Raw genomic sequence first — 25,402 nt, 5'->3', positions numbered from 1 at the left:
GGGTAATGAACCTGACTAGTATCCAGGAGAACACGGGTTCTATCCATGGCCCCACTCAGTAGGTTAAGGCTCTGGCATTGCCATGAACTGTGGTGTAGGTCGCAGACATGTTCAGATCTGGCATTGCTGTGGCTGAGGCTGTGGCTGGCAGCTCCGATTCTACCCCTAGCCCAGGAACCTCCATATGCCGTGGGTGCAGCCCTAAAGAGCAAAAAAAAGAAAATAATAGATCCAAAGTGATAAGAAAAATCAATAGGAAATAGTTTTTAGGAATTTCCTCTAATATTTACCTAGCACTCCTACCTCAATGAGTACAATTATTAAAGCAAAATTTTACATACTTTTTTTTTTTTTTTTTTTTGTCTTTTTTGTTGTTGTTGTTGCTATCTCTTGGGCCGCTTCCACGGCATATAGAGGTTCCCAGGCTAGGGGTTGAATCGGAGCTGTAGCCACCGGCCTACGCCAGAGCCACAGCAACGCGGGATCCGAGCCGCATCTGCAACCTACACCACAGCTCACGGCAACGCCGGATCATTAACCCACTGAGCAAGGGCAGGGACCGAACCCTCGACCTCATGGTTCCTAGTCGGATTCATTAACCACTGCGCCACGACGGGAACTCCTACTTACTCTTTTTTAAACAGCCTCTTTTTACTAAATTCAGGTCCCACAAAATGCAGAAGTAGAAGGAAACTGTTGCTTACATATGTTAACTGTGTGTTAAACTTGCATAGATTGATCAGCAGTAACTTAAAATGATTACCTAGTTTTTCTTTTTTAGTTTTGAGTATTGACCCTTCAGTGTGCCTGTTTTAAAAATTATTGACCCAGAGTTTTAATTACAGTTTTTAAAGATAGGATTTAGCTTGGATTGGGGTCTGTTTTTTTTTTTTTTTTTTTTTCTAGTGACCTTGGCTGTTTTGTTTTGTTTTGTTTTTTCAGGTTTTAGGTACTCAGCTAGATCTTGTAAAATTTGTATTGCTTAATACAAAATACAGTTATATAAAATATCAGATAAGTGGATATTCATGAATATATTATCACATTTTTCTTTAAAATTAGGATGGTAGGCTAAATTAGCCAAATGATTTTGTTTTGTTATTTTGGTAAGTTGATAAAGATTATGCTGGAAATGATTTATCTTACTAGCATAACTTTTCACACATTGGAGGTTCATGTTAGCATTGGAGTATTAGAGTATTTAATGGTATTTAACATATTGGAACTTAAAGAGCACTAGCCAAACCATCTTGACAAAAACTAATAGAAGCCCAACAAAATGAAATATTCTGTGGTAGAGCATGTTCAGAAAAAATGATAAGCTTCTCCATGTTTCATCTTTCCAAATTAGATAAAAATATCCCCAAAATGTTTGAGAGTTGATGCGGATTTGGTTTTCATAGACTTTGGAGCTTATGAGACTCTTAGAATATTTCTTTCAAAATAATTTATGTAATTTTAAACTGCTGAGTAAAGAAGAGTGGTCTCAACCTGCATTGTTCAATATAGTAACTGCTAGCCGCAAATGACTGTTTAATTAAAATTTAAAATTCAGTTCCTCATTTGTACTGTTCGCATTTCAAGTGTTCAGTAGTCACGTGTAATAAGTGGCTACTCTAAGTTACAGACATAGATAAATTTCTATCATTTCAGATGTAGAACATTTCCATCATTACAGAAACTTATTGGACATTGCTCAGCTAAAGCATTCCTGTCATTTTCTGTAGAAGGGTATCTTAACTAAGATATATAGCTAGCTATCTCACATACTAAAGAAAATTCCCAATTCATCTCTTCATTTAGAAGATTTAAAGACAACGACTTCCACACAAGTTTGGGATCTATTTTTAAAAGCATAGGAAATGACATCATCTTTTAATTAATCACTGGATGTGACAAGATAAAAAGAAAAACTCTTTTTGCAAAAGCCTCTACTTCTTTGCATCTTTTCTCAATAACTATCAGAGAATCATGCCTTTCTGCCTCTCAAGGATGTTTCTACTGTTAATTACAGGAAGGATGCATTGAAATTGAGAGTGGACTGAATTGAAATGATCTGTATGACCAAACCTGAACCATCCAAGTAGGAAAAAAAGAATGTTTTTGCTCACTTGACTCCAATTGGTTGTATGAACTAAAACATTCCAATGATAATTGTGTAAGCACTGTAAAGAATAATGTAAATATTCATCCCTGAAGTACTCTATCACTCTTAAAAAGTAACTTTGGGTTGATGGAATGAGAACATAAAGATATTGCTGTGAATTTATTCTTTACAACCAGACTTAAAAGTGAAAGGAAGGTATCTTTTAACTTTTCAGTTATATTCATTTAAGTTGAGATAAATGTTATGGTTCTATTCACCAGACACTCAAAAATTTCTCTCATCATTACTGGAAGAGAAAACGTAAGTGCTTGAAAAAGAAGAGGACACTCCCATGATAGCTACTGTGAGGCTGACATTCTGAAATGGAGGCTAGAATTCTAAAAAAAATTTCTAAGTACCACATTTCAACAGAAACATCTTAAATAACTTAATTGTACTTTTTCTGTTCTCTTTAAAATAGTTTGACTCCTGGTAGGTTTTAATCACCTTATCATATATATTTCTTTCTCTTAATTTTTAAGATTGTTTGCTGTGATACGAAATGATACTTAAGATTTAAATGTGTGATTAGATCATTAACTAGGAAAAAACTGGCATCTCTGTGCAGGTGATCAGATGACATAAGCAGTCTGGTTTTAATTTGTGGCCAGTATTGATTGTAACTAAAAGAGACTTGGTCTTTTTGTGGAATTGGCTGACTGTTTCCCTACATCTGGAGTTAATAAAGTCTTTGAGACCACATCAGTTGTGCTTTGCCGCAAGAACTCTTTGATCTGAAAAATCGAAACTGGCACAACTGCTGCTTCATAACATTGCATCTATGTTTTTGCAAGCTATGGTTAAGATACCAGAAGTAAAGTTTTTTGGTGTATGCTATTAGATGGGCCTCTTTGAGAATCATGTTTTTCAAAACATTTTTATCATGACAAAAACTTTGAACTTAGGTTAGTAAATTAAGTGATAAACTTACAGTAGTTTAGAGTTATTACCATTTTCATTTATAAGATCTCTCCTCTAAAAGTCAATTTATTTTTTTCTTAGGCTGGTTATAAAGACTAACATTAAAAACAACTTCACCTCCGAAATAGGCCTCTTATTCTCCATACAACTTAAATTTTTTCGTATGAGAAGGCAAGCCTCTTCTGTTTTGTATGGTTTATCTTGATTTTCTTGCTTTCCATGATAGTCATCATTAACCATTATCTGATCAGCATGTTCTCCTTTATTTGGCAGCAGTTTGTAAATCAGTAAACTCAGGTTTATCCCTTTATTTGCTTTGGAAATTTCACACATTTAAGTGAATTGAATAGCAATAATGATATCGAAATAAATATTGAGAAATTACGTATAAATTTAAACTGACAAATTTTGTAGTTTTCTACTTTTTGTTGTTTGGTTTCACCCTAGTTTGGGAAAATCTATAGGTAAAGGGGACAGAAGACATATAGCTAGAGCTAAATTTAAATGTTGAAACTTGATTAAAAGAAAAACGTGCAAAATTCCTGAGCACTTTTCCTGCCCCAATCCCATTTAATACATTCCAAACACATATTTGTGTTTACTCAGCTATTTCATTCTAACTTTGTCTTTATATAATAGCACTAAAAAAGAAAAATGTGTAATACGTCTAATGTATAGTGCCCTGTCTGGGACTTTTCTAGGTAATTCTTAGGAATATAATATCTTGTCCCAGACATTTCAGGTACCGCAGGTAAGTGTTCTTCCCTTTGGGATGTAAGAGGTAGGAAACTAACCTGAAGACCAACCCATTAAAAAAACACACCTATGCTAGTAATAGCATGGCTAGCAGCAAGACTAAAAATGGACTTTTTAACTCTTTTTTTAGAATGAACTATGTATATAAGTAGGATCACATTGGGCAAAAACTGTAAGAACTATCATTTCAGTCCTGAACAGACAATATGTAGCAGTATAACTGTGATAGAGAAATGATGTTATTAGCTAACATTTAATATTATTAATATTAGTAAGTATTATTAGTATTAAGCTAAGACTTATTATTAGCTAGTGCCTACCATACTAAACATTTTGTATGTATTATCTTATCTGATCTTCCCATTGATCCCCAATGCACCATCTTACAAATAAGGAAATTTCAGAAGGTTATGTAATTTACCAGAAATCTTTACTGTTAATCAGTGCCTCAAAAAAAGAATAAATGAATATAAGTGATAGTTTATGTAAATAAAAAAATTGGCTCCCCTTTTCATCTCAGTGTGTGCTTCCTCAATGTTTTTAGAAATGTGTGCTTGGGGTAAAAATATCAAACTCTGTGGAAGGGCAGAAGTAAATGTCTTCCTTCCCAATTATAAGTCCAGAGGTATAACCATTAAGTTTCTTGTGTATGATTCCAGAAATTTTCTGTGCTTGAGCAAAAAATATGTGTATGCTTTTTTTACACATGCTCCCATAATTTTATTGAACTGGTTACTTTTTTCCATCTAAGTGAACACTTTGGGTTTTTAATTCGGGTGAAATTTAATAGATGTACCATTATCAAACTAAACGAAAGAAAATAGTTTTCATACACTGCTCACCGTAGGACAACTTGCCATTCTTCCTGACTCCTGGTTTACTTTTACAGACCATGCATCACCTTAGTCATTACTTATTTGTTTTCCTTCTTGGTTTCAGTAGTCATCCTGAGAATGGTTTGATCATGTTTTGATTACTACAGTTATTTGACTGCCCATTTAGTTTTCCAGAGAAATGACAATATTGGCCATTTGCCAATTCAAAATGTTTGTACTTTGCTTACTTGAAGCAAAGGTTTACCAAGGGAAATTAACACTGCTCTGACAGCTTAAATGAGGTTTTTCTTAAAGCTGTGCCAGACTTCAAAATTTGCTGGAAATTAAAGAATTAAAACCCCTCAGCAGAATTTGGTTTTAATTTTGCTAACCCTACTAAGTTAAGGAAGTTTCTGAGCAATTCTGCTGCTCCTTGTGCAGTTGCCTTTTAATAGTAGTAAGAAATAGTAACATTTAGTCCGACTCATTTTAATTCTGATAAATCTTGTAACAGTGAAAAGAATGAATTTTATGAACCAAATTTTATTTCATGCTATCTCCAAAAGACAGTTGTTTCTGTCATCACAGTTTGAATCATAAGCCTATGGGAATTTGTGTTTTGAAAGCAATGTCAACATTTGTGACTATATTCAAGCACATGGTATAATTGTCATACAAAGATGCATTACATGGTTACTTGCAATAGTTTTTTCTCTAATAATCAACTAAAAAAAACAAACATGTAGAGAGTATCCAAGTTAGACATTATTTATGAGAATTTAAACAGTTTCTTTGGATTTACATAAGCCTTTAAGATAGGCCTTCTTAGGCCCTTCATGAAATGGAACACATTTTACATAAGTGATATGACATTTACATTTTAATTAAGTTTCCTGTTTAATTTTAAGGTATATGCACCATCCCCAAATTCAGATGACTTTAACCGTGAATCTCCTAGTTATCCATCTCCCAAGCCACCAAGCAGTATGTTTGCTAGCACTTTTTTTATGCAAGGTAAGTACTACCACCAAATAGTTGTCAAGTACTACAAGTTATCTCTTGTATTAGCTAACATTAACTAATATTTTAAAGTTGTGAGGAAAGAGAATAACTGTAAAGAAGTTCAGACATTATTTATCTAGATATGTTTTGCTGAAGCAAATTTAAAAAATTAGTTTCTCTATTGCTAATTATCGTTAACTGCAATGTAGCTGGATTATCCAGCAAAGCACTGGAGTACCCATCAGTATTGATTGACTCTATAAAGGACTTCAATTGAGAAAAATGGGTAGAGCTGCTCTTTCTCATTTTAGGATTTATATGTATAAAAGCTATTAACAATTTTAGTTTTTTGTTTAAATTACAGATTCATAGCAACCCTAGAATCATTGTAAATAGAGTGAATATTAGAGACCAAAATAAGACTTTAAGAGAGAAAAAGTGTTGCACTTCCTTTAATTCTATCTACAAATCATTTTTATTTTGTCTTCCATGGTTGTGGACTATGGGAACAATAAATTACTATGTAACTGATTCCTTGACTTTACATTGGTAAGTGAAGTCATTGCTAATACATTTCCATTTGAAGGCTGACTATAATATAGCCATTATCAATTACTTAGCCTCTCTATAAAGAGAAACTTTTTTATTCCAATTTGAGAATGTTTGATATAATATACATTGCTTTTTATAGATTAAGAATTTTTTTGTATACTTATGGGTGTACCATTTAACTACAAATTAAATCCAGTCTATCCCCAAATTTAGAATTTTTGTTATTCTCCGTGATATGAATTTAGATTTTACGAGAATTTTTATCATGACCTAGCTACTACGGTTTGGATTACTTTTTTCCCTTCTTTTAAGATAGTAACTATACAGTTTAGAGGAAAGAAAACTAGATAGAAGACTAGGTTGGAAAGGGGAGGAAAAAAATATCTGAAGGGTACCCTTTAAATTTTTATAGCATCATCAAAATAAAAGAAAAAATTTTAGCTAAGGAAAATTTTATATTTCTCTTTTTGTCTTAGATGGGACCCACAATTCTTCTGACATTTGGAGTTCATCAAATGGGATGAGCCAGCCTGGTTTTGGTGGAATTCTGGGGACCTCCACTTCCCACATGTCTCAATCCAGTAGTTATGGCAGCCTTCATTCACATGACCGCTTGGTAGGCTGTAATACGTGACTAGGGTGCAGCAACACTTTGTCCTTGCTTGCGTTTCTTTTTGGATTACAAGTGTAATATTTGATTCTGCCAAAACTTCTGAATTTTGGAATGCTTCTGGGCTTACTTATGCCTTTTCAAAAAGTAAATGACAATAGTAGTGCTCTTTAGCTCCTGACTTGTGATGCTCTTTTTAACCTATTACAGTAGTTATCCAATTATATGAGCATATTATTCAGCAAATATGTTTTCGTGTCTCTTTCCCCCTTTCTCTAGAGTTATCCTCCACACTCAGTTTCACCAACAGACATAAACACAAGTCTTCCACCAATGTCCAGCTTCCATCGCGCCAGTACCAGCAGTTCACCTTACGTTGCTGCCTCACACACTCCTCCCATCAATGGATCAGATAGCATTCTAGGTGAGCTTTTTTAGGTTTGCAAAACTCCCTAAAACCATATTTGGGGGTCTTTAGAGAATCCCGTATTTTTCAATACATATTTTTTTTGTTCTTTTCATATTTTTTTCTTCCAGCTTTATTGAGAGATACATAATTGAGATAAGCACTATGTAAGTTTAAGATGTACAGCATAATGATTTGACTTACATCATGAAGTGATTATCACAATAAGTTTAGTAAACATCCGTCATCTTATATAGGTAAAAAAGAAATAGAAAAAGTAATTTTCTTTGTGATAACTCCTCTTAGGATTTACTCTTTTAACAACTTTAATATGTAACACACAGCAATGTACTTTATATTTATCATGCTATATATTACATCCTTAAGTACTTACTTATAATTGCGAGTTTGTACCTTTTGCTTCAACATATTTTTTAGTATTGAGTTTAAAAATGGAAGAAAATAATCTCTTTGATTTTCATTAATTTAGGGAGTGGTAAGGAACCTATCTGTACTTTAGCTTACTAAATGCAACACGTGCAGAGTATTTGCTGGTTTATTGTGATAGAAGTGCAGTAACAATATAGAACACCATTGAAATTAAGGCAGAGTGCTGAAAGAAAACATGCCTGCCTGCCTGCCTGCTAAAATGCTCGATTTGTCTTCCTACTTGAAATATTCAGGAACCAGAGGAAATGCTGCTGGAAGCTCACAGACAGGTGATGCACTTGGAAAAGCTTTGGCATCTGTGAGTATTGATTTTATGTATTTTGCTGAATGATTTTTACCACTGCTGAATGCAGTGATTAGATCTTGTGGGCAGTATGTGTAATAGTTTAAGGACGTAGTTATAACAGGATCACTTCATTACTCATTTGGAGCTATTCTTGGTTTGTATTGATTTTTTTACTGCCCTTAAAATAACTCATGAGAACATCTTCCCACTACATTCCCACAAGACCCATTCTTCTAATTTCAATTCAAATGTCTGTTTTTGTCTTAATGAAATAGATTTAGAGAAGAAAAAGAAATCTGGGCATTTAAAAATCTTAAGCACAGATTACAGAGATTAATATTTAAATCTGCTTATTAGTTGTAAACATATACTTAGTGAGTTGCCCATTCAAATAAGTCAGGTGGAACCAAGAAACTCAACTCAGTTCTTCTGATACAGAGAAGGAAGTGCTTTTATAAGGATTTTTTTTTCTAAAACCAAAGGTATTTTACGTATTTGTTTAAAAGGAAAATATAACCATCTGCTGCTGATTCGTTCAAGAAGTAGATGAATCCTGCTGAGTAGCATTGAGAACTCTGTCTGGATACTTATATTGTAACAGAACGAAGGGTGGAAAAAAAAATGTATACATGTAAGTGTATCTTGGCCCCCATGCTGTACAGCAGAAAAATAAATTAATTAAAAAAAAATGTATACATGTAAGTGTATCTTGGCCCCCATGCTGTACAGCAGAAAAATAAATTAATTAAATTAAAAAGTAGGAGTTCCCGTGGTGGCGCAGTGGTTAACGAATCCGACTAGGAACCATGAGGTTGCGGGTTCGGTCCCTGCCCTTGCTCAGTGGCTTAACGATCCGGCGTTGCCGTGAGCTGTGGTGTAGGTTGCAGATGCGGCTCGGATCCCGCGTTGCTGTGGCTCTGGCGTAGGCCGGTGGCTACAGCTCCGATTGGACCCCTAGCCTGGGAACCTCCATATGCCGCGAGAGCGGCCCAAGATACAGCAAAAAGACAAAAAAAAAAAAAAGTAGATGAGAGCCTTTCCTAAAAGCAAAAAAGCAAGTTCATTCAAGAACCCATGCTAAAATGAGTAAAACTAATTTGAAGGAGTCCCATGGTATTTTCTTCAACAGCTAGTTTACATCACATTAGGATGTTAATGACAAAGCAATGATCTGCTTTAATAAAGGCAGTGATTATATTTTTAATACCTGATCCTTAAAACATTAAACTGAAATCCATTCTTTTGGGAGAATATTTACCAGTAATCCATAAAGATTCCACATCTAATTACTTAAAAGAGGTACTTCAGCTTTGAACTTTGTGAAGTTTCTCCTTAGGCTTTTTCTTTCTTTTTCTCTCCTGAGTGATACATGACTCTCAGAATTCTCAGTTATGTTACTTATATCTTACTATGAAGTGCAGTTAACTCTCAAACACCTTTGCTGCTGTTCAGTGGGAAAGGCAGATGACTTAATGTGTGAGTAGTAGGTAGCAATTGTTAAACATCTAAGGGGATAACATTCTTCTTTTTTTTCTTCTTTTTTTGGCTTTTAGGGCCATATCCATGGCACATGGAGGTTCCCAGGCTAGGGGTCGAACAGGAGCTGTAGGCACCGGCCTAAGCCACAGCCACAGCAACGCAGTATCTGAGCTGGGTCTGCAACCTACACCACAGCTCACGGCAGTGTCAGATCCTTAACCCACTGAGTGAGGCCAGGGATCGAACTCGAGTGTCATGGATGCTGGACGGGTTCATTAACCACCGAGCCATGACGGGAACTCCAGAGATAACATTCTTTGTTTCTGTGAATAAACAGTACAAGTTTCTTGAGTAATGAAGCTGGGTCCAATTCATCTGCCACGTAGTGGTACCCTGCACAAAATAGAGCTGAGTAAATGTTGATTTCAGTCTTGCATCATATGATAAAAATGATGATTATAATAACAAAACCCATAAAAATATCAGCTGTAATTTGAATACTTAGTAGGTGCTAGGTACTATACTAAACATTTACATGCTTCATTTCATTTAATCCTCAGGAAAACCCTGTGAGGTTGGCATTATTATTCCCACATTACAGATGAGGAACTAAGGTTTAAAAGGTTAAGTAACTCGGGCTCAGAAAGATTAAGTAGCTTGCCCTAGGGATCACCAAACTAGGAAGGGTAAAGCCTAGATGTATTCGATGAGAACCCTGATCTGACTAGCTTCACTTACTGTATAGTTCCAGAAAGACCAATGCTATAGTGACTGTTATTTTACAAGGTGTTGATGAGGATTAAAGGGAGTTATCTCACTTTTTTTTCTCGGTTTATCCCCACCTGATGAAAACTACCTACTCTGGAAGAAAATAATTGTGTAGTATTAAATGTCAGTGCCTCCCAGGTATTTGATTGACCTCCCATATTCCTTCTGATGATTCCAAAAGAATCCAGTAGCAGGTATTTCACATGTAGAAAGACAAATAACATTTTGAGCTTTAAATATTTTATTCAAGGAAAACTTATGTAAAGGAACCTTGGCAGATGGGCAAGCAGGAATTTGTGATGTTCTCAGTGGTCCTTCAAACTCCTTTTCAGTTACCCTTTAAGTCTGTTGTGGTCTCCATAATTCTCCCATATTATGACCAACTTACTAGCTAAACCATTTGGCATTTGGAAAAGAAAATCTAAATTCACCCGTGAGTGGAAGCCAGAGAAGAATGTTTAATCTAGTTAGTGGGTGGGCTTTAGTTGTCATGGAAACACAGCTCTGTCATCCTGTGTTGTTACTAGACAGGAGCAGCCAGGTCATTCCATAAATCATTTCTGTCATAGCTGACGGTGATGCATTCCATCTGCTCCATCACTGCATGCCATAGTCTGCACACTTCAAATCCCTTCCTTCAATCCGTCTCTTGCCCTCCCCACCACTAGACACCTCCCCCAAATACATTCTTTCTCTAACTTCCATTACAAACTCACATTCCCTTTAGTGCTCTCAGAATGTACTGCAAAACAAAAACATTACATTGGGTATAGGAAGGATTAGAAGAGATGAGGAGAAGGAATTTTATGAGGATTACATTTGAGAGTCTGACATGCGTATCATAATTTGATGATAGGTATTATAGGTCTTTGAAAATGGTGACCATGAATATTTGAAACTGTAAGTTATTTAGAATGTGACATTTTAAATATAGCATCTATTTAGATGAAGTGCCATGCTATTGTCATTAGAAGTTATTTCTAGCTCCCCACATGTCTGATAAATGTCTTAGATGGTCTTTCAAGTGTGAAACATCAGAGGTTACAATGTTTGTTCTTCAGTTTAGGTATTAAAGAGAACACAGAATACTGTGTGATTAAACATGTAAGGCCTGATAATACATTTGCAAAGGTTCCTTTATTTTAGGTTTAAGCCTGGATAATTGTGATCTTAATCTCAGGATAGCTAGAAAGAGAATTATACATGAAAGTATTTACCCAAAGTTCCCAAAGCCCTATGGATTATGCATTAGTTTAGATGATAAACTAGGGTAGATAGAAGGAAAGGAAAATCTGGATATTCATGCCATTTCAGTGTTTCCCTGAACATTTGCCAGACAATAACCCTTTAAGATTGTGCCCATGGAGATTTATATAGAAGAAGAAACATCTGGTTTATTTCAGTGCCTAATACCATATCAAAACACTTGGTCTTTAATTTAGAAGAGATCAAACAAGAGGACTGTTTAACTTTGTTGATTATATCAGACTTTGTGATAATTTATGTTTTGATTTCTACCTCAAGAGCAAAGGGGAGAGGGAGAGAGAGAGAGAGAGTTGTGTGTGTGTGTGTGTGTGTTAATCTGGATAGTTAAATGGTCAGTAGTCTCTAACAAAAGAAAAGAAAATTCAGGGAAGTTGACGTTTAAAAGTAATTCATGAAATAAGTTTCTTTGTTCCTTAGACTCAATAACATTAGCATAACAAAGATTAACTGAAATGTGCACTGTAGTGTTTAAAAAATTGGGCTCACAGTTCCAAGGTTGGGCTTGGGAGCTCTCCATTGTTTCTTTTTTGTCTGAGGCCCTTTTCATTAGCCTCTGGCTTATTGGCACCCTGCTGATTGGAATAGACCATGACTGATAGGAGGAGGAGCCTCATTTGTTGCAGTAAAATGAGGCATATTACCGGTTAAGCCTGGCAGAAGGTATTAGGAGTTATTCATCATTGGTCATTTAACAGTATGAGGACCATGGACTGCATGCAGAATGAGTTCTTACTTTGTGTTTATACTCTAGATTCTAAATCACTCCCATCCCCCTTTTTTAAGTGACTGACTTTTTTCTTCTCTTTTTTTTCTTTGAAACATCAATGTAGGAGTTCTTTAAGGTCAGAAAGTACAAAAAGTAATGTATTCCTGATTTAGAATGCTCTTTATCACATAAAGCCTTCTGTTTAGAATTTCTTAAAATAGCACAACAATTTCTACAGAATAAGTATAATTTGTATGTGATTTAGTAATAGAATAAATATGCAGAGGTGAAGTTTAATGACATGATCTGTGATCTAAAAGGCAGTATTCTGCTTTTTAATGTTGTTGCTCCCCTTCCTACATACACATTCCTTTTATGAAAGTAAAAGGGACAAGACAAAACTCCTGTAATTTGCCAGGCTCTCAGTTCAGGAAAAGTATTAACAACAATTCTGTCTGTCATCACTTTAATTTAAGGCAAAGTAGAACCAGAGAATGTGTTGAGTGAGTGGAGAAAATAGCTTTTATTATACAAATGGAGAAGCTGCTTTTGAAAAAAAACATCAGAAATATACATTGATGTGTTTTTGGTACCGCTTCTGTTTTTTCAGTGATTTTTAATAGTTCACACCAATTTTATAAATATCAGAGCATTTTGCTTAGTCACTGCAAAGTGGTGATAAATGACTCTAAAATGTAAACTCTTCCTTCTTTGAGGTGAAGACGTTGTCACCAGTTCTTAGCATGTTCAGGGATTGTTTAATGTAATGGTAGAGTTGTCAGGGAAAACTAAGGGTTGAGAGTCTATTTATACCCTCAGAAGCCCCTACCTGCCTTAACAGTGTTGTATGGACAGCTTAGTATATTAACACTTAATTCTCATATATATTGGAAACTCACTGTATTGTTGTTCTCTAAGCTTATCCCATAAAACTGATTTGTAAATGAATGCATCTTTATAATAGAATCTTTTTCTCCCCCTTTACCTCTGTTCCTGAACCCCACTGTATCAGTACTAAGATAAACAGTACTGCTACTGAGTCCTGCTTTTTTATCAAAAAATATTGTAACAGATTTCAAGTACAATTTAATCAAGTTTTTTTGTTTTGTTTTGTTTTTAGTCTTTTTAGGGCCGCACCCACAGCATACAGAGGTTCCCAGGCTAGGGATAGAATCAGAGCTGTAGCCACTGGCCTACACTACAGCCACAGCAACGCCAAATCTGAGCCACATCTGAGACCTACACCAAGCTTACGCAATGCTGGATCCTTAATCCACTGAGTGAGGCCAGGGATTGAATATGTGCCCTCGTGGATGCTAGTCAGATTCGTTTCTGCTAAGCCAGGACGGGAACTCCTAATCAAGTTTTTTAAAAAATATGGAGCACCTACTTGTGCAAGACAGTGAAAGACAATGATAGATTCAGTGTTGAATGATATAAGGACTCTCCCTTCAAAGACCTTACAGTTAAGGAGAGAAGATAGACAGGCATACAAAAATGATGACATAGAGCATAGTGTAAAGTAAAAGACCAAAGAGAGGTATGGTTTACTCCAAGAGTATGGGGGGGGGGGGTTGCATTTGAGTTGAGCTTTGATGTGGTATAGAATTCCATCAGGGTGAGAGTTCCTTTTGTGGTGCAGTGGAAATGAATCCAACTTGTAACCATGAGGTTTCAGGTTCTATCCCTGGCGCAGTGGGTTAAGGATCCGGCATTGCTGTGAGCTGTGGTGTAGTCACAGATTCGGCTCAGATCTGGCATTGGTGTGGCTGTGGCGTAGGATTCAAGTCTAGCCTGGGAACCTCCATATGCCACAGGTGCAGCCCTAAAAAAAAAAAAAAAAAAAAAAAAAAAGAATTCCATCAGGGCAAAGTTTAGGAACAAGCCTTTTGAAAGGACAAGTTCTGTTCAGGAAATGAAAAAATATTTTGTTGGCATATAATGTTTTATGTAGGGTATAAGGTAAAAAGATTTTTGTAACCAGATCATGGAACATGTCAAACATCATTTAGTAGGCAACAGGAAGCACTATGTGAGATTTGTTCAAAACTGGTTAAGGTCAGTTGTTAAGGCAATTCATATGGAATATAAGGAGCAGGTAGTAACTAAAAGTATAAAGACTTAAATAGTCCAGTCACAAGTTCTGATAAAGGTTTAAAGTAGTGTCATGACAGTAAGAATGATATGTACCTATCCCAGAAACATCATAGGGAATTGTGGGCATTGGTGTCTGTGGTGAGAAGGAGGGAGGGGCAGGGCAAAGGAGGGGAGAGCGAGTGCAATTTTGGTGACCATGAGAATTCTGGTGTGAGATAGAGATGGGAGGGGTGGGAAGCTTGGGGCAGTGATACAAATTTTAGTTTGGACATACAGAGCTTGGGATGAAAGAAAGATATGCTCAAATAGAGAAGTCCAGCAATCAGTATGAGGATAGAGATGTCAACTTAGGAGTCATTCACAAAGCTGTCATAGTGGAAACTTGATAAAGAATGGTATTACCAAGAAATAAAACACAGGTAAATAGAAAAGAAGACAGACTGGAGCTCTCAGAAAACCCACATTGAGGGAACAGGAAGAGTAAAAGAGAAGGAGTCTAGATAAATATATCCAAGGATTTAAGGGAGGTACTCAAATGGTAACTGCTTATACGGAGGAGGATATTCTTCATTCTTTCAACAAGTATTTATTTACCAGCACTGTTGTAGAATCAGAACCTACTGCAGATGCTGTATAATTCAGGTTTTGTCTGAAAAAGACAAAGTCCCCTTGCTCTTCTGGAATATACATTTTGTTAGGGAAAAGGATAAAATAAAGATAATAAACAAGTAATCAAATTTAGACAATTAGGGGAGTTCCTGTGGTGGCTCAATGGAAAATACTCTGACTAGCATCTGTGAGGACACAGGTTCAATCCCTAGCCTTACTCAGTGGGATTAGGATCCGACATTGCTATGACCTGTGGTTTAGGTCGCAGATGTGACTCAGATCCTGCGTTGCTGTGGCTGTGATGTAGGCTGGCAACTACAGCTCTGGTTCAACCCCTAGCCTGGGAACCTCCATATGCTGTAGGTGTGGCCCTAAAAAGATTAAAAAAAAAAATAGACATTTAGGTATTAATGTAAGCAGTATAAGGAAAGCAAAACAAAAGGTATGACACAGTGGGAATGCCTTTTCTCCAGTGCTTTCATGCAATTCTCATAGACAAGGAAATACAAAGTCAGCAAGTTGGTATAGTTTATGGTAAAATTTTACATAGAAATTAAACATCTCTCACTCCTCCACCACACACCATCAGTGTTAATGTACCCTTCTCTCCCTTACCAATATCATAGTCAGGGCATGTTTCATAAAAGTTAACGTTAAGTTGCTCACAAAAGTTGTAATTATTTGAATCTTAAATATGAGAAATAGTGATTTACAAAAAAAAAGGGTTATGTTGAGATATATTTTGGTTGAAGTTCAGTGACCTTAACTAATTTATTTACTGTTGAAATAATTCACTGTATGTAATCAGGCCACTGCGAACTAAAATGTGACCTTTAACTAATTTTCATATGTGTGAAACATCACTTTTAAAAAGGTAATAACTTGGGAGCTCCCTTGTTTGCACAGTGGGTTAAGGATATGGTGTTGTCACTGCCGTGATTCAGGTTGCAGCTGTGGTGTGGGTTTGATCCCTGGTCCTGGAACTTTTGCATGCAGTGGCCATAGCCAGAAAAATAAATAAATAAAAGGTAATAACATCTCTAAGACCAATGATATTGATCTTTACTACTTTCCTATTACTAAGTCCTATATAGTCTTTAGACGTCATCTTGACAACTGTGATTTTTAAAATGACCTTGCAACTTCAATATACAACTTCTAGGTCTGGTTCCTTGGAATGAGTTGGTAGGCAAAGGGATTTCCAGTTACAGTTTAGTAACATCATACAGTGTAGAGAGTTGATGCAGATAATTTGTTTGCAGTCAAAGGAAAATAGACTTTCTGTCTGCTTACAATTCAGTTAGTGCTATCTTCTTTTCCCCCCAAAAAAAGAAAGAAAGAAATCCATTAACATTTGATGATTATGACTTGTGGAATTTTGTTTTATGAGAGCCTTTCCCAATACCTGACTTTTTCTGCAAATTTACACTGTCTTTAAAACCAGTGCAGAGACCGTTACAGTGTTATAACGTGGGCCTCTTTAAATTTATTAGAGCTATAAACTTATTCAGAGTAAGATTATTTCTATGGGATACACCCAGAAGTGGTTTTTCTTTTTAAAATATTTGACCACAGTTTCTCCGAATAAGTTGATCATCTGCCCTAAGTTAAGTGCTGAGATGTGAAGATGATTTATGTTGCCTGTTACAGGAATGGGGTTGTCCTAGAGAAGAGCTCCTAGGAACTGCTGGTACATGGATTAAGGAGACTTTTTAAATGGTTAATGATTAATTACATAGACTGAAATGGATTTCTGTCATTATTTTGTTAGAAATATGAAAAATAACCAAAACACCAAAATTTATACATTCAGATACGTTATATCCTCTTAGGAAATAAAGTCTACAAATTTGGGGGGAAATTTTTTTCTTTTTCAGTTGCACCTGCAGCATATGGAAGTTCCTGGGCCAGGAATTGAATCTGAGCTGCAGCTGCAACTTACACCACAGTAGCAACACCAGATCCTTAACTACTGCACCACAGTGGGAACATTTTTGAAGAGCTTACAGGTTTTTGTCCTTTTCTTCAAGGGTGACAGAATATCCTTTGAAGTTTGATTTCCCTTACTACACTCATACATCATTAGGAGCTAAATTTGGCGAAAATGTAGTTAATCAAACTGAAAACTTTAAAAGGAGAAAAGGGTAACTGTTTTTTAAATTATTTTCTTTGGCTTTTAAAACTTTTTTTTTTTGGCTCTTTAGGGCCGCACCAGTAGCATATGAAGGTTCCCAGGCTACGGGTCTCATTGGAGCTGTAGCCACTTGCCTACACCACAGCCACAGCAATACCAGATCTGAGCCATGACTTCAACCTACACCACACCTTACAGCAGTGCCAAATCCTTAACCCACTGGGCAAGGCCAGGGATTGAACCTGTGTCCTCATGGATGCTAGTCAGATTCGTTTCCACTGAGCCACAACAGGAACTCCCTAAAAAGTATTTTTAAGGACTATTCTCATCAAAAGATATGTTAATAGTTTCCTAAGTTAATTATTTTTAATGGATAAAACTTATTTAGATAGTGTATTCTAGAAAGATTATCACATTTGTTAATTTTATAGTCCTCTTTTGTTCTAGCAATTAGAAATTTAAATTATTTTTGGGGAGTTCCCTTCTTGGCACAGCGGAAATGAATCCCACTAGGACCATGAGGTTGCAGGTTCAATCCCTGGACTCACTCAGTGGGTCAAGGATCCAGCATTGCCATGAGCTGTGGTGTTGGTTGCAGATGTGGATCAGATCTGGCGTGGCGTGGCTGTGGTGTAGGCCCATGGCTACAGCTCTGATTAGACCCCTAGCCTGGGAACCTCCATATGCCACAGGTGCAACCCTAAAAGAACAGAAAACAAAAAAAAAAAAATTAAATTATTTTCAATTAGTATAATAAATAAGGATGAGCTCTTTATTCCTCTCAGAATATATTCATGATATTTTTTAATCCTAATTTTTTTTATTTATTTTATGTCTGTTTTAGGGCCACACCCATGGCATATGGAGTTTCCCAGGCCAAGAGTCAATTTGGAGCTGTAGCCACTGGCTTATGCCACAGCCACAGCAACATGGGATCTGAGCCTCCTCTATGACCTACATCACAGCTCACAGCAATGCCGTATCATTAACCCGCTGAACAAGGCCAGGTATCAAACCCGCATCCTCATGGTTAGTCAGACTTGTTTCCACTAAGCCATGGCAGGAACTCCTTCATCCTAATTTTAAAACAGGCTTCTGTTGGGAATTCGTACTGTAGCACAGTAGGTTAAGAATTCAATTGTAACGTCTTGGGTCACCACGAAAGTGCAGGTTCAATCTTCAACCCACCACAGTGGGTTAAAGGATCTGGCATAGCCACAGCTTCATAGGTTGTGTCCACAACTTGGATTCAATCCCTGGTCCAGGAACTTCCATATGCCTTGTGTGTGCCCATTAAAAAACAAAAAAAGAAACTGTGGCTTCTATAGCCTTTACATAATGGAATAGTCCTAAAATTGAGTAAATAATTTTTTCACTCTGAGTCTTAAGGGTGATGACTGAGATTGTAAAAATAACTGCTGTCTAATCACTTGTGATGCAGCAAGATGGAGGATAATGTGAGAAAAAGAATGTGTGTGTATGTGTGTGTGAGTGACTGGGTCGCTTTGCTGTGCAGTAGAAAATTGACAGAGCACTGTAAAACAACTATAATAGAAAAAATAAAAATCATTATTAAAAAACCCTAAATAAATATATATATAAAAGTAACTCCTTACAAATGGATGTGTATTTTTGCTGTTTTCACATATTAATATATGTATATCTTTTTTTCCTGGTTAGATTTATTCTCCTGACCATACCAGCAGTAGTTTTCCATCAAACCCATCAACACCAGTTGGATCACCCTCACCTCTCACAGGTAGGCTTTTATCTAACTATGTAGTAACATATATGGGGCTAACATGGAAATATTTTAAGTTTATTTTTTGGTAAAATTTAGTAAAAACTCAGGAAAAAATCATTTCTGTTTTGAGAAAGCATTTAAACAGAATCTTCTCCTAAGTTCTTTTTGAAGAATATTGAGATATTTGTTAGTTTTGAACTATTTATTTATATCTTCTCTGATTCTTAAAAGAATTTGTGATAATTTCTAAGAACAGTTATTATAACAGGCTAAAAATAAGGCTAGGCAATTGAGGTGAAGCTAAAATACAGAGGAGGAAATAAATCAAAAAATTTGATAAGATAGCATAGAAAATAAACCTATTTAGGAGTACATGTAACTTCTTTCTTCCTTATTCTCTGCATTTTTCACGTACCACATATAAGATTCAAAAATGAAAAATGATTTCTGCTACATTGTTCGTCTTTATTTTTAAGTTCACTAAGTTATGATTTCATACATATATATATGTATATATTCTTGGGGGTAATGTTTTTTTGCCAAGGGAAAGAATGAATGTGAATGTGGATTAATATTGTTAAAGTGTTGAGTTTTGTATTATTTTTTCCTGGTTTTTTTTCCCAGTTGTTTTAACAAGTTCTGGATACATCTCCTATGGTGTCAAATTTGTTGAGATACAATTGCTGTTATTGTAAATAGGAATTTTCAGTTTATTAAGAATAAATACAATTACAGGAAAACAGATCTGTTAAGCTGTAATTTTAATACTTGAAATGTATTTTTTCTGAGCAGTGTTTGGAGAAAAATCATACTGAAGCAAAAATGTATTAATTCTAAGAAAAAGACATTTAGACAAATGGATAAATACTGCCATTTTCCTCCCAACAGCTGTCCTCAGAAATGATTCTGTTATCCTGATCAAGCCACTAGTTCAATCTTGTGGCATTGTTGTTGTTGTTGCTGTTAAGCCTCTCTGCATTGTTCAGGGTTTCTGAAAACCAGGGCTCTGGTGTATCAGGGCCCTGGTTATCACCTGTGCTCTGTGATTTTGTTTTGTGACTCTGCTGAGAAGCATTCCAGTGTGGAGATGATGAACTGCTGGCAGCTGCTTTCAGCTATTAGTGGGTTCTGCCACTTTCTCAGACATCATGGCTTCAGCTGTCTAGTAAAAGTTGAACAGCTGTTCCCCACATAGACAGGACTATGAAAGACCCATTGACTTAAAGTTGTTGTTTAAGAGAGGGCTGAAATTACAGGAAGAATGATGTAACTTTAACCCTACTCACCCTCATGGCACAGTTTTACTGAAATTATCAGTGTCATTTTTGCCACAGCCTATTTCATTTTCTCATCTGAGGTAGCTATGTCATACATTTCCATATGTTCCCACTGCCTCTCCTCCTCTGCCCAGTAAGATAGCTATGGAAGGTTCTTTGGTTTTCACTAACACTAATTGGTAAGGCAGGCAGCAGAGGAGCTCAGCATCTATGATGTTACATCAGTAAAATGGAGAATCAGAGGCTGAGACATTTGTCAAAAAATAATAGTCCAGAGTAAAATCTCACATTTCCTCCACTGTTTTTATTTGATGTTTAATGGATAATATCCTCTTTCCCCCTTTAATTCAGCTGATCAGTGAAAATCAATGAACTGTTGAATTGTGTCATGAAGGTGTTACTATGCTGCTTCTTTAATTCAGCAGTTTTACTCAAAGAAAAGTACTTTCATATACTCCCGTTTCATATACTCCTGTTTCAAATCCTGTTGAAAAAAGACTGATTTTATGTAGTGCGTCTCCCTCTCTCATCTCTTATATCTAGTGTTTTCTTCTTATTACTATACACATACACACATACATGCACCTTCCAAACTGGAAGAGCAGACATGGAAAGGGAGGAGGAAAAAGGAAAGTACTGTGTGATAAAGAATTCACAGTTGAAGGAAAAATGAAAAAGATCAAGCAAACAAGAGCTCCTATATAATATGTAGAAATTATTTGGTACCTTGTGTGGCAGTGGCCTGTTATGTAAAGTAAAAAACTGTACCCACTATGTGCTTTCTACCCTGCTCTTTATGCCTGAGCATCAGTCAGACTTAGCACAGATCTTGTAAGGATAGTAACACAGGTACAAAGCAACATAACTTCTGAGCCATTCATTGTTCTTGTTTCAATCCTACATATTTACCTTGGGAACTTTTCAGACCAAGAACATACTTTTCAAATGTAGAGAATGCTTATAAGGAAGCTTCTGAGATGGTGATATTTTATCAGGATATTCTGGGCTGAAAGGAAGAGAAACTCTTATCTCAACTGGCTTACATAATAAGGGGATTTTGTTTGTCTTGTATGAAACCCATAGCAGGGTAAGTTCCTGGACTCACTTAGGGCTCCTGTCTGCTTCTTTGCAATGCTTTCCCAGGCTAGTGGCAAGACAGCAGTTGAAGGTGGATATAACGAAGGGTATGTGGACATAAACCATGTCTAATATAAAAAAAAGGACCATCTGTTCCGTGCCTTTAAGATTATTTTTCCAGAAGCCACTTCAACAGATTTTCCCTCATTGATCAGCACTGGGCCTAGCAGAGTTGCTCACAACAGAAATGATACCACCGTATTTTTCTTAGTCATTAGGATTTGTCCCAAAAGCTGAAAATAGAATTATTCTTTCCTGGTTCGTGGTAGGAAGGAATAGACACCCCCTCTACATACCTTCTGAACAAAATCTGGATACTAGCAGCAAGGTAGGAGAGAATATGACTGGGTCTAATACACTTGTTATTTGAGAAAAGACTTGTGTTTAAGAGAATGTTACTTACTAACTTAGTATAGGTTACTAAGGGAACTGGGAAAGCAGACAGACAAAACCATTTTTTGCCTTTCTTTACCTCCTTCTGGAATATCAGTGAACAAAAGTTTAATAATTGCAGTACTCAATAGCATTCCTCAAACATCCATAATAAAAATAAAGAGGGAATGGGAGAGGAAGAGGAAAGAAGGGATTTCCCAGTATGGGCTCATTTAATCAGTCAGATATTTATTTTTATCATCTCTCAGTGTACCTAGTGTTAAAGTGGGTTTCCTGACTTAAGCAAATATTCACTTTAGTTGAGAAATAAGAGATAATATGAAAATAGAACTGTCAGAATTCACTCTAAACTGTAGTTCTCCAGGTGAACTTCATGAAGAGAGTAGGATTTTAAAAGGAGAAAGAACTTTCTGGGTATAAAGGGAAGAATATGACAGAAATCTAGCTGTAAGAAAGTGCATGACCTGTTCATCCAGAGTCATTGAGATCACTGGTTATGAACTCTTCACATATGGAAACGTGAAGCACTAAGATGGAAAGGTTGGCTGGGGCCAGATTGTGGAAAGCAAAGCATTCAGTGCTACATCTAGGATTATTCAGCCTTTTCCCAGTGTGGTGGATCTCATGAAAGTTTGAGTTTAGAGTGGGATTACATGGATAAATAACAAACAAAATAAGAAAATGCTTGGTGGAGTTCCTTGGTGGCTCAGCAGGTTAAGGATTCAGCATTGTCACTGCTGTGGCTCAGGTTCAGTCCATGGCCCGGGAACTTCCACATGGCACAAGCACACCCCCCCACCCCAAAAAAGAAAATGCGTGATAAATGGTCCAAGAATTTCTCTCACCCGCACAGAAGTGTGTTACCTATTCTCTAAATTTACTAACCAGTTTTATTAGGTGGTTGTTACTGACTCCCACTCAGAGTGAGAGCAGATCAGAAACACTGGGTTTATTTTAAATTTGGAAAAGAAAGCCTTTCCAGATTTTCTAGCCAAATACTTTGATTCTCCTATCTTTGTCAGCTAATTTGTTTTCTAGAAATGGTCAATACATTTAAATTTCAAGTAGGTTTATTATAATTCTTCTTGAATAACAACTAGGTTCTGGAGGTGGTCACTAAAAAGCCCAGAATAGTTTAAAAAAATGTTAAGTATATACATAGTTGAAAGCTTGCCCTTGTCTAATAGAAGGAATTAGAAGCCCAAAATCTTGACCTTTGTCTACCACCAGATAACAGGTGACAGGAAGGAAGTGGGAAAACAACCTATTCTCTGGGAAACCCCTTAGGATTTTAGTTTTTGCACTTTTGTTTTCCTGTATTTGTGTAATAATGCTACAGTTGAGGATCACAAGCTAGAGATAAAAGATGCCAATATGATTCTAAATTAACCTGTGTATTTTAGTTTTATAAAAAGATGAGGGTGCCGATCTGTCTAGTGTCAGAAGCATTCAGTCTCTGTCTAGAACTGAATCTAAATTCTATTCATAGCCCCCAAGTTCTCATCCATAGCTAATAACCAGCAGCGGGCCAAAATTAGAAAAGTCTTTGTATCTTTTTTCTTCATAGATTACATGATAGCTCTATCATCAGGAAGAGTTAATAATAATAAGGTCTCATAGGCAAAAAGACCTTTAGGCTCACAAAGTGAATGCTTTCATATCTTACCTCATTGGCCTTATAAAAGCAGATTAAAAATGAAACTATGAATCCATATTTTATAGTCAGGACTCAAAATTAATTAATAGTATAGATCAACTAGAATGCAGGTCCACCAATTGCCAGTATCCACTAAACTTCCATGCCCCCCCTTCTTTTTCTGCTCTCGCCCAGGTTGAATGGAAGTTCCCAGGCCAGGGATCAAACTCAAACCACAATGGCCACTCCAGCCACTGCAGTGACACCAGGTCCTTAATTACTGTGCCACAAAGGATTCCTGTGCTCTTTTTTTTTTTAGCTGTATCAGACATAGGATTGACTTCTACTGAACTCTTAGTCTATATAACTATCCAGCCATCCCCTTTGTGACCAAGAACATGAATTTTTGAAATGACTAAGTGGGGTTTAAGGAGCTCTGCCCACGAAATACAACTTGATATTTGTATGAAGTTCAAGCAGATACCAGTTTTTTAACCATGTTAGTTTTTTTTTCTGTTCTAATGAAGTACATCAACATTGGGGCAGCCCAATCTATAATAAAAGCAAAATAGGTTTGAGTATGTTTTTCCAATTTAATGAATTACATTTTGAAGGTAGACCTTATCATAGTTACTTCATTATCACTATCAAAAAATAATGTATAGGAGTTCCCGTCGTGGCGCAGTGGTTAACGAATCCGACTAGGAACCATGAGGTTGCGGGTTCGACCCCTGCCCTTGCTCAGTGGATTAACGATCTGGCGTTGCCGTGAGCTGTGGTGTAGGTCTCAAACGGGGCTCGGATCCTGCGTTGCTGTGGCTCTGGCGTAGGCTGGCAGCTACAGCTCCGATTCGACCCCTAGCCTGGGAACCTCCATATGCTGCGGGAGTGGCCCAAGAAATGGCAAAAAGACAAAAAAATAAAATAAAATAATGAATAGAAGTTATGACTGAGTCGCCTTGCTGTACAGTAGAGAACTGACAGAACACTGTAAACCAGCTATAATGGAAAAAATAAAAATCATTTAAAAAAATAATAATGGATACAGGTGATTTCCTCCCTGAGTAACTCTGCACACATCTCATTCCTCAACACTTAACTAGTGAAGAACCACAGAAATTGGCCTCTTTTGCAAACCAGATGTATACTAACAGTTCTAAGATGTTAAAACATAAAATTTGTGTTAATAATCCACACAAATTAAGTAATTTGATCAGGCTCCTATCACAAGCTGATTACCCAAGGATATAGCGGGAAATGGAGCAAAATAATTGAAAATAAAATACTACAAACATTAAAGGAAACTTTTAAAAATAATTTAGGGTCTTTTTCAAAACAGATTATGATTAGTCCCTCTTATCCACATAAAAATTCTCAATTCTGCATCCATGCTTGGGGACCATTAATGCACTGATACCAGTGCAAAGTATTAGCTGGTTGTTTTTAAATAAATTCTTCACATAGTCAGTTACTAGATTTTTCGGGTTGCTAAATGATACTTCTTGATTATAAAATTAGACCACAAACTTCTGTTTCAATGAGCAGTTTTAGATTGTCCATACTTTATGTAGTTAAATTATGATTATATTTGTTTATCTAACAAGAAGCCTTTAATGGTCCTCAAAATAATTTGTAATTTGCTTACAAATAAAAAAAGTGTTAGCTGATGAAGTATAATATATAACATGTATTTTTCTTATAATTTTAGTATTTAAAATTTTTCTGTATAATCACAACAGTATGCATATAATTAATTTTGAAATATAATCAGGTTACTAAGAATTTATCCAATTTTTTGGAGGTCTCTTGTGACACAGCAGGCTAAAGATCCAGTATTGTCACTGTGGCAGCTTGGGTCACTGAATTTGGTGAGAATTTGATCCCTGGCCCAGGAACTTCTACATGCCATGAGCATAACCAAAAAAGAAAAAAAGAATGTATCCATCTTTTCAACTTATAAAATGTGTATGATTAATAGGAATACAATTACTAGGTTATTTAGCTAAAACCAACTCTAATAATTCCAATTTACTGAAAGTTTTTGATTTCCTAAGTGTGGCACATTAACCTGTAACAACAAGCTCTAATGGAACGTAGTTTAAAACTTCATTTAGGAGTTCCCATTGTGGCTCAGTGGTCAAGAACCCAACTGATAATCCTAGAGCATGTGGGTTTGATCCCTGGCCTCATTTATTGGGTTAAAGATCCAGCA

General features: G+C 36.2%; 1 protein-coding gene across 25 annotated transcripts in view; it reads left to right on the top strand.

The window, feature by feature from the left end:
- The window catches only part of TCF12 (transcription factor 12), a 372,042-nt gene that overhangs the window by 310,167 nt on the left and 36,473 nt on the right, over positions 1–25,402 (top strand). For 24 of the 25 annotated variants that reach the window (XM_021094715.2, XM_021094708.2, XM_021094704.2 and 21 more), the window contains 5 exons: positions 5,547–5,652; positions 6,669–6,808; positions 7,082–7,226; positions 7,892–7,956; positions 18,684–18,762. In XM_021094715.2, coding sequence (XP_020950374.1) covers positions 5,547–5,652; positions 6,669–6,808; positions 7,082–7,226; positions 7,892–7,956; positions 18,684–18,762 — 535 coding nt within the window. Of the gene's footprint in view, positions 1–5,546; positions 5,653–6,668; positions 6,809–7,081; positions 7,227–7,891; positions 7,957–18,683; positions 19,358–19,765; positions 22,368–25,402 lie in introns of those variants that run through there. The other variant, XR_014810871.1, reaches the window with a different exon arrangement.

This window comes from Sus scrofa, chromosome 1 (assembly GCF_054392235.1).
Source record: "Sus scrofa isolate SSC_HxYL_T2T_F1_AM1 chromosome 1, Sscrofa_HxYL_maternal_Yorkshire_Landrace_v2.0, whole genome shotgun sequence".
Classification (NCBI taxonomy): Eukaryota; Metazoa; Chordata; class Mammalia; order Artiodactyla; family Suidae; genus Sus; species Sus scrofa.
The sequence above is the reverse complement of the archived record's forward strand: the minus strand, read 5'-3'. Positions and strand labels throughout refer to the sequence as shown.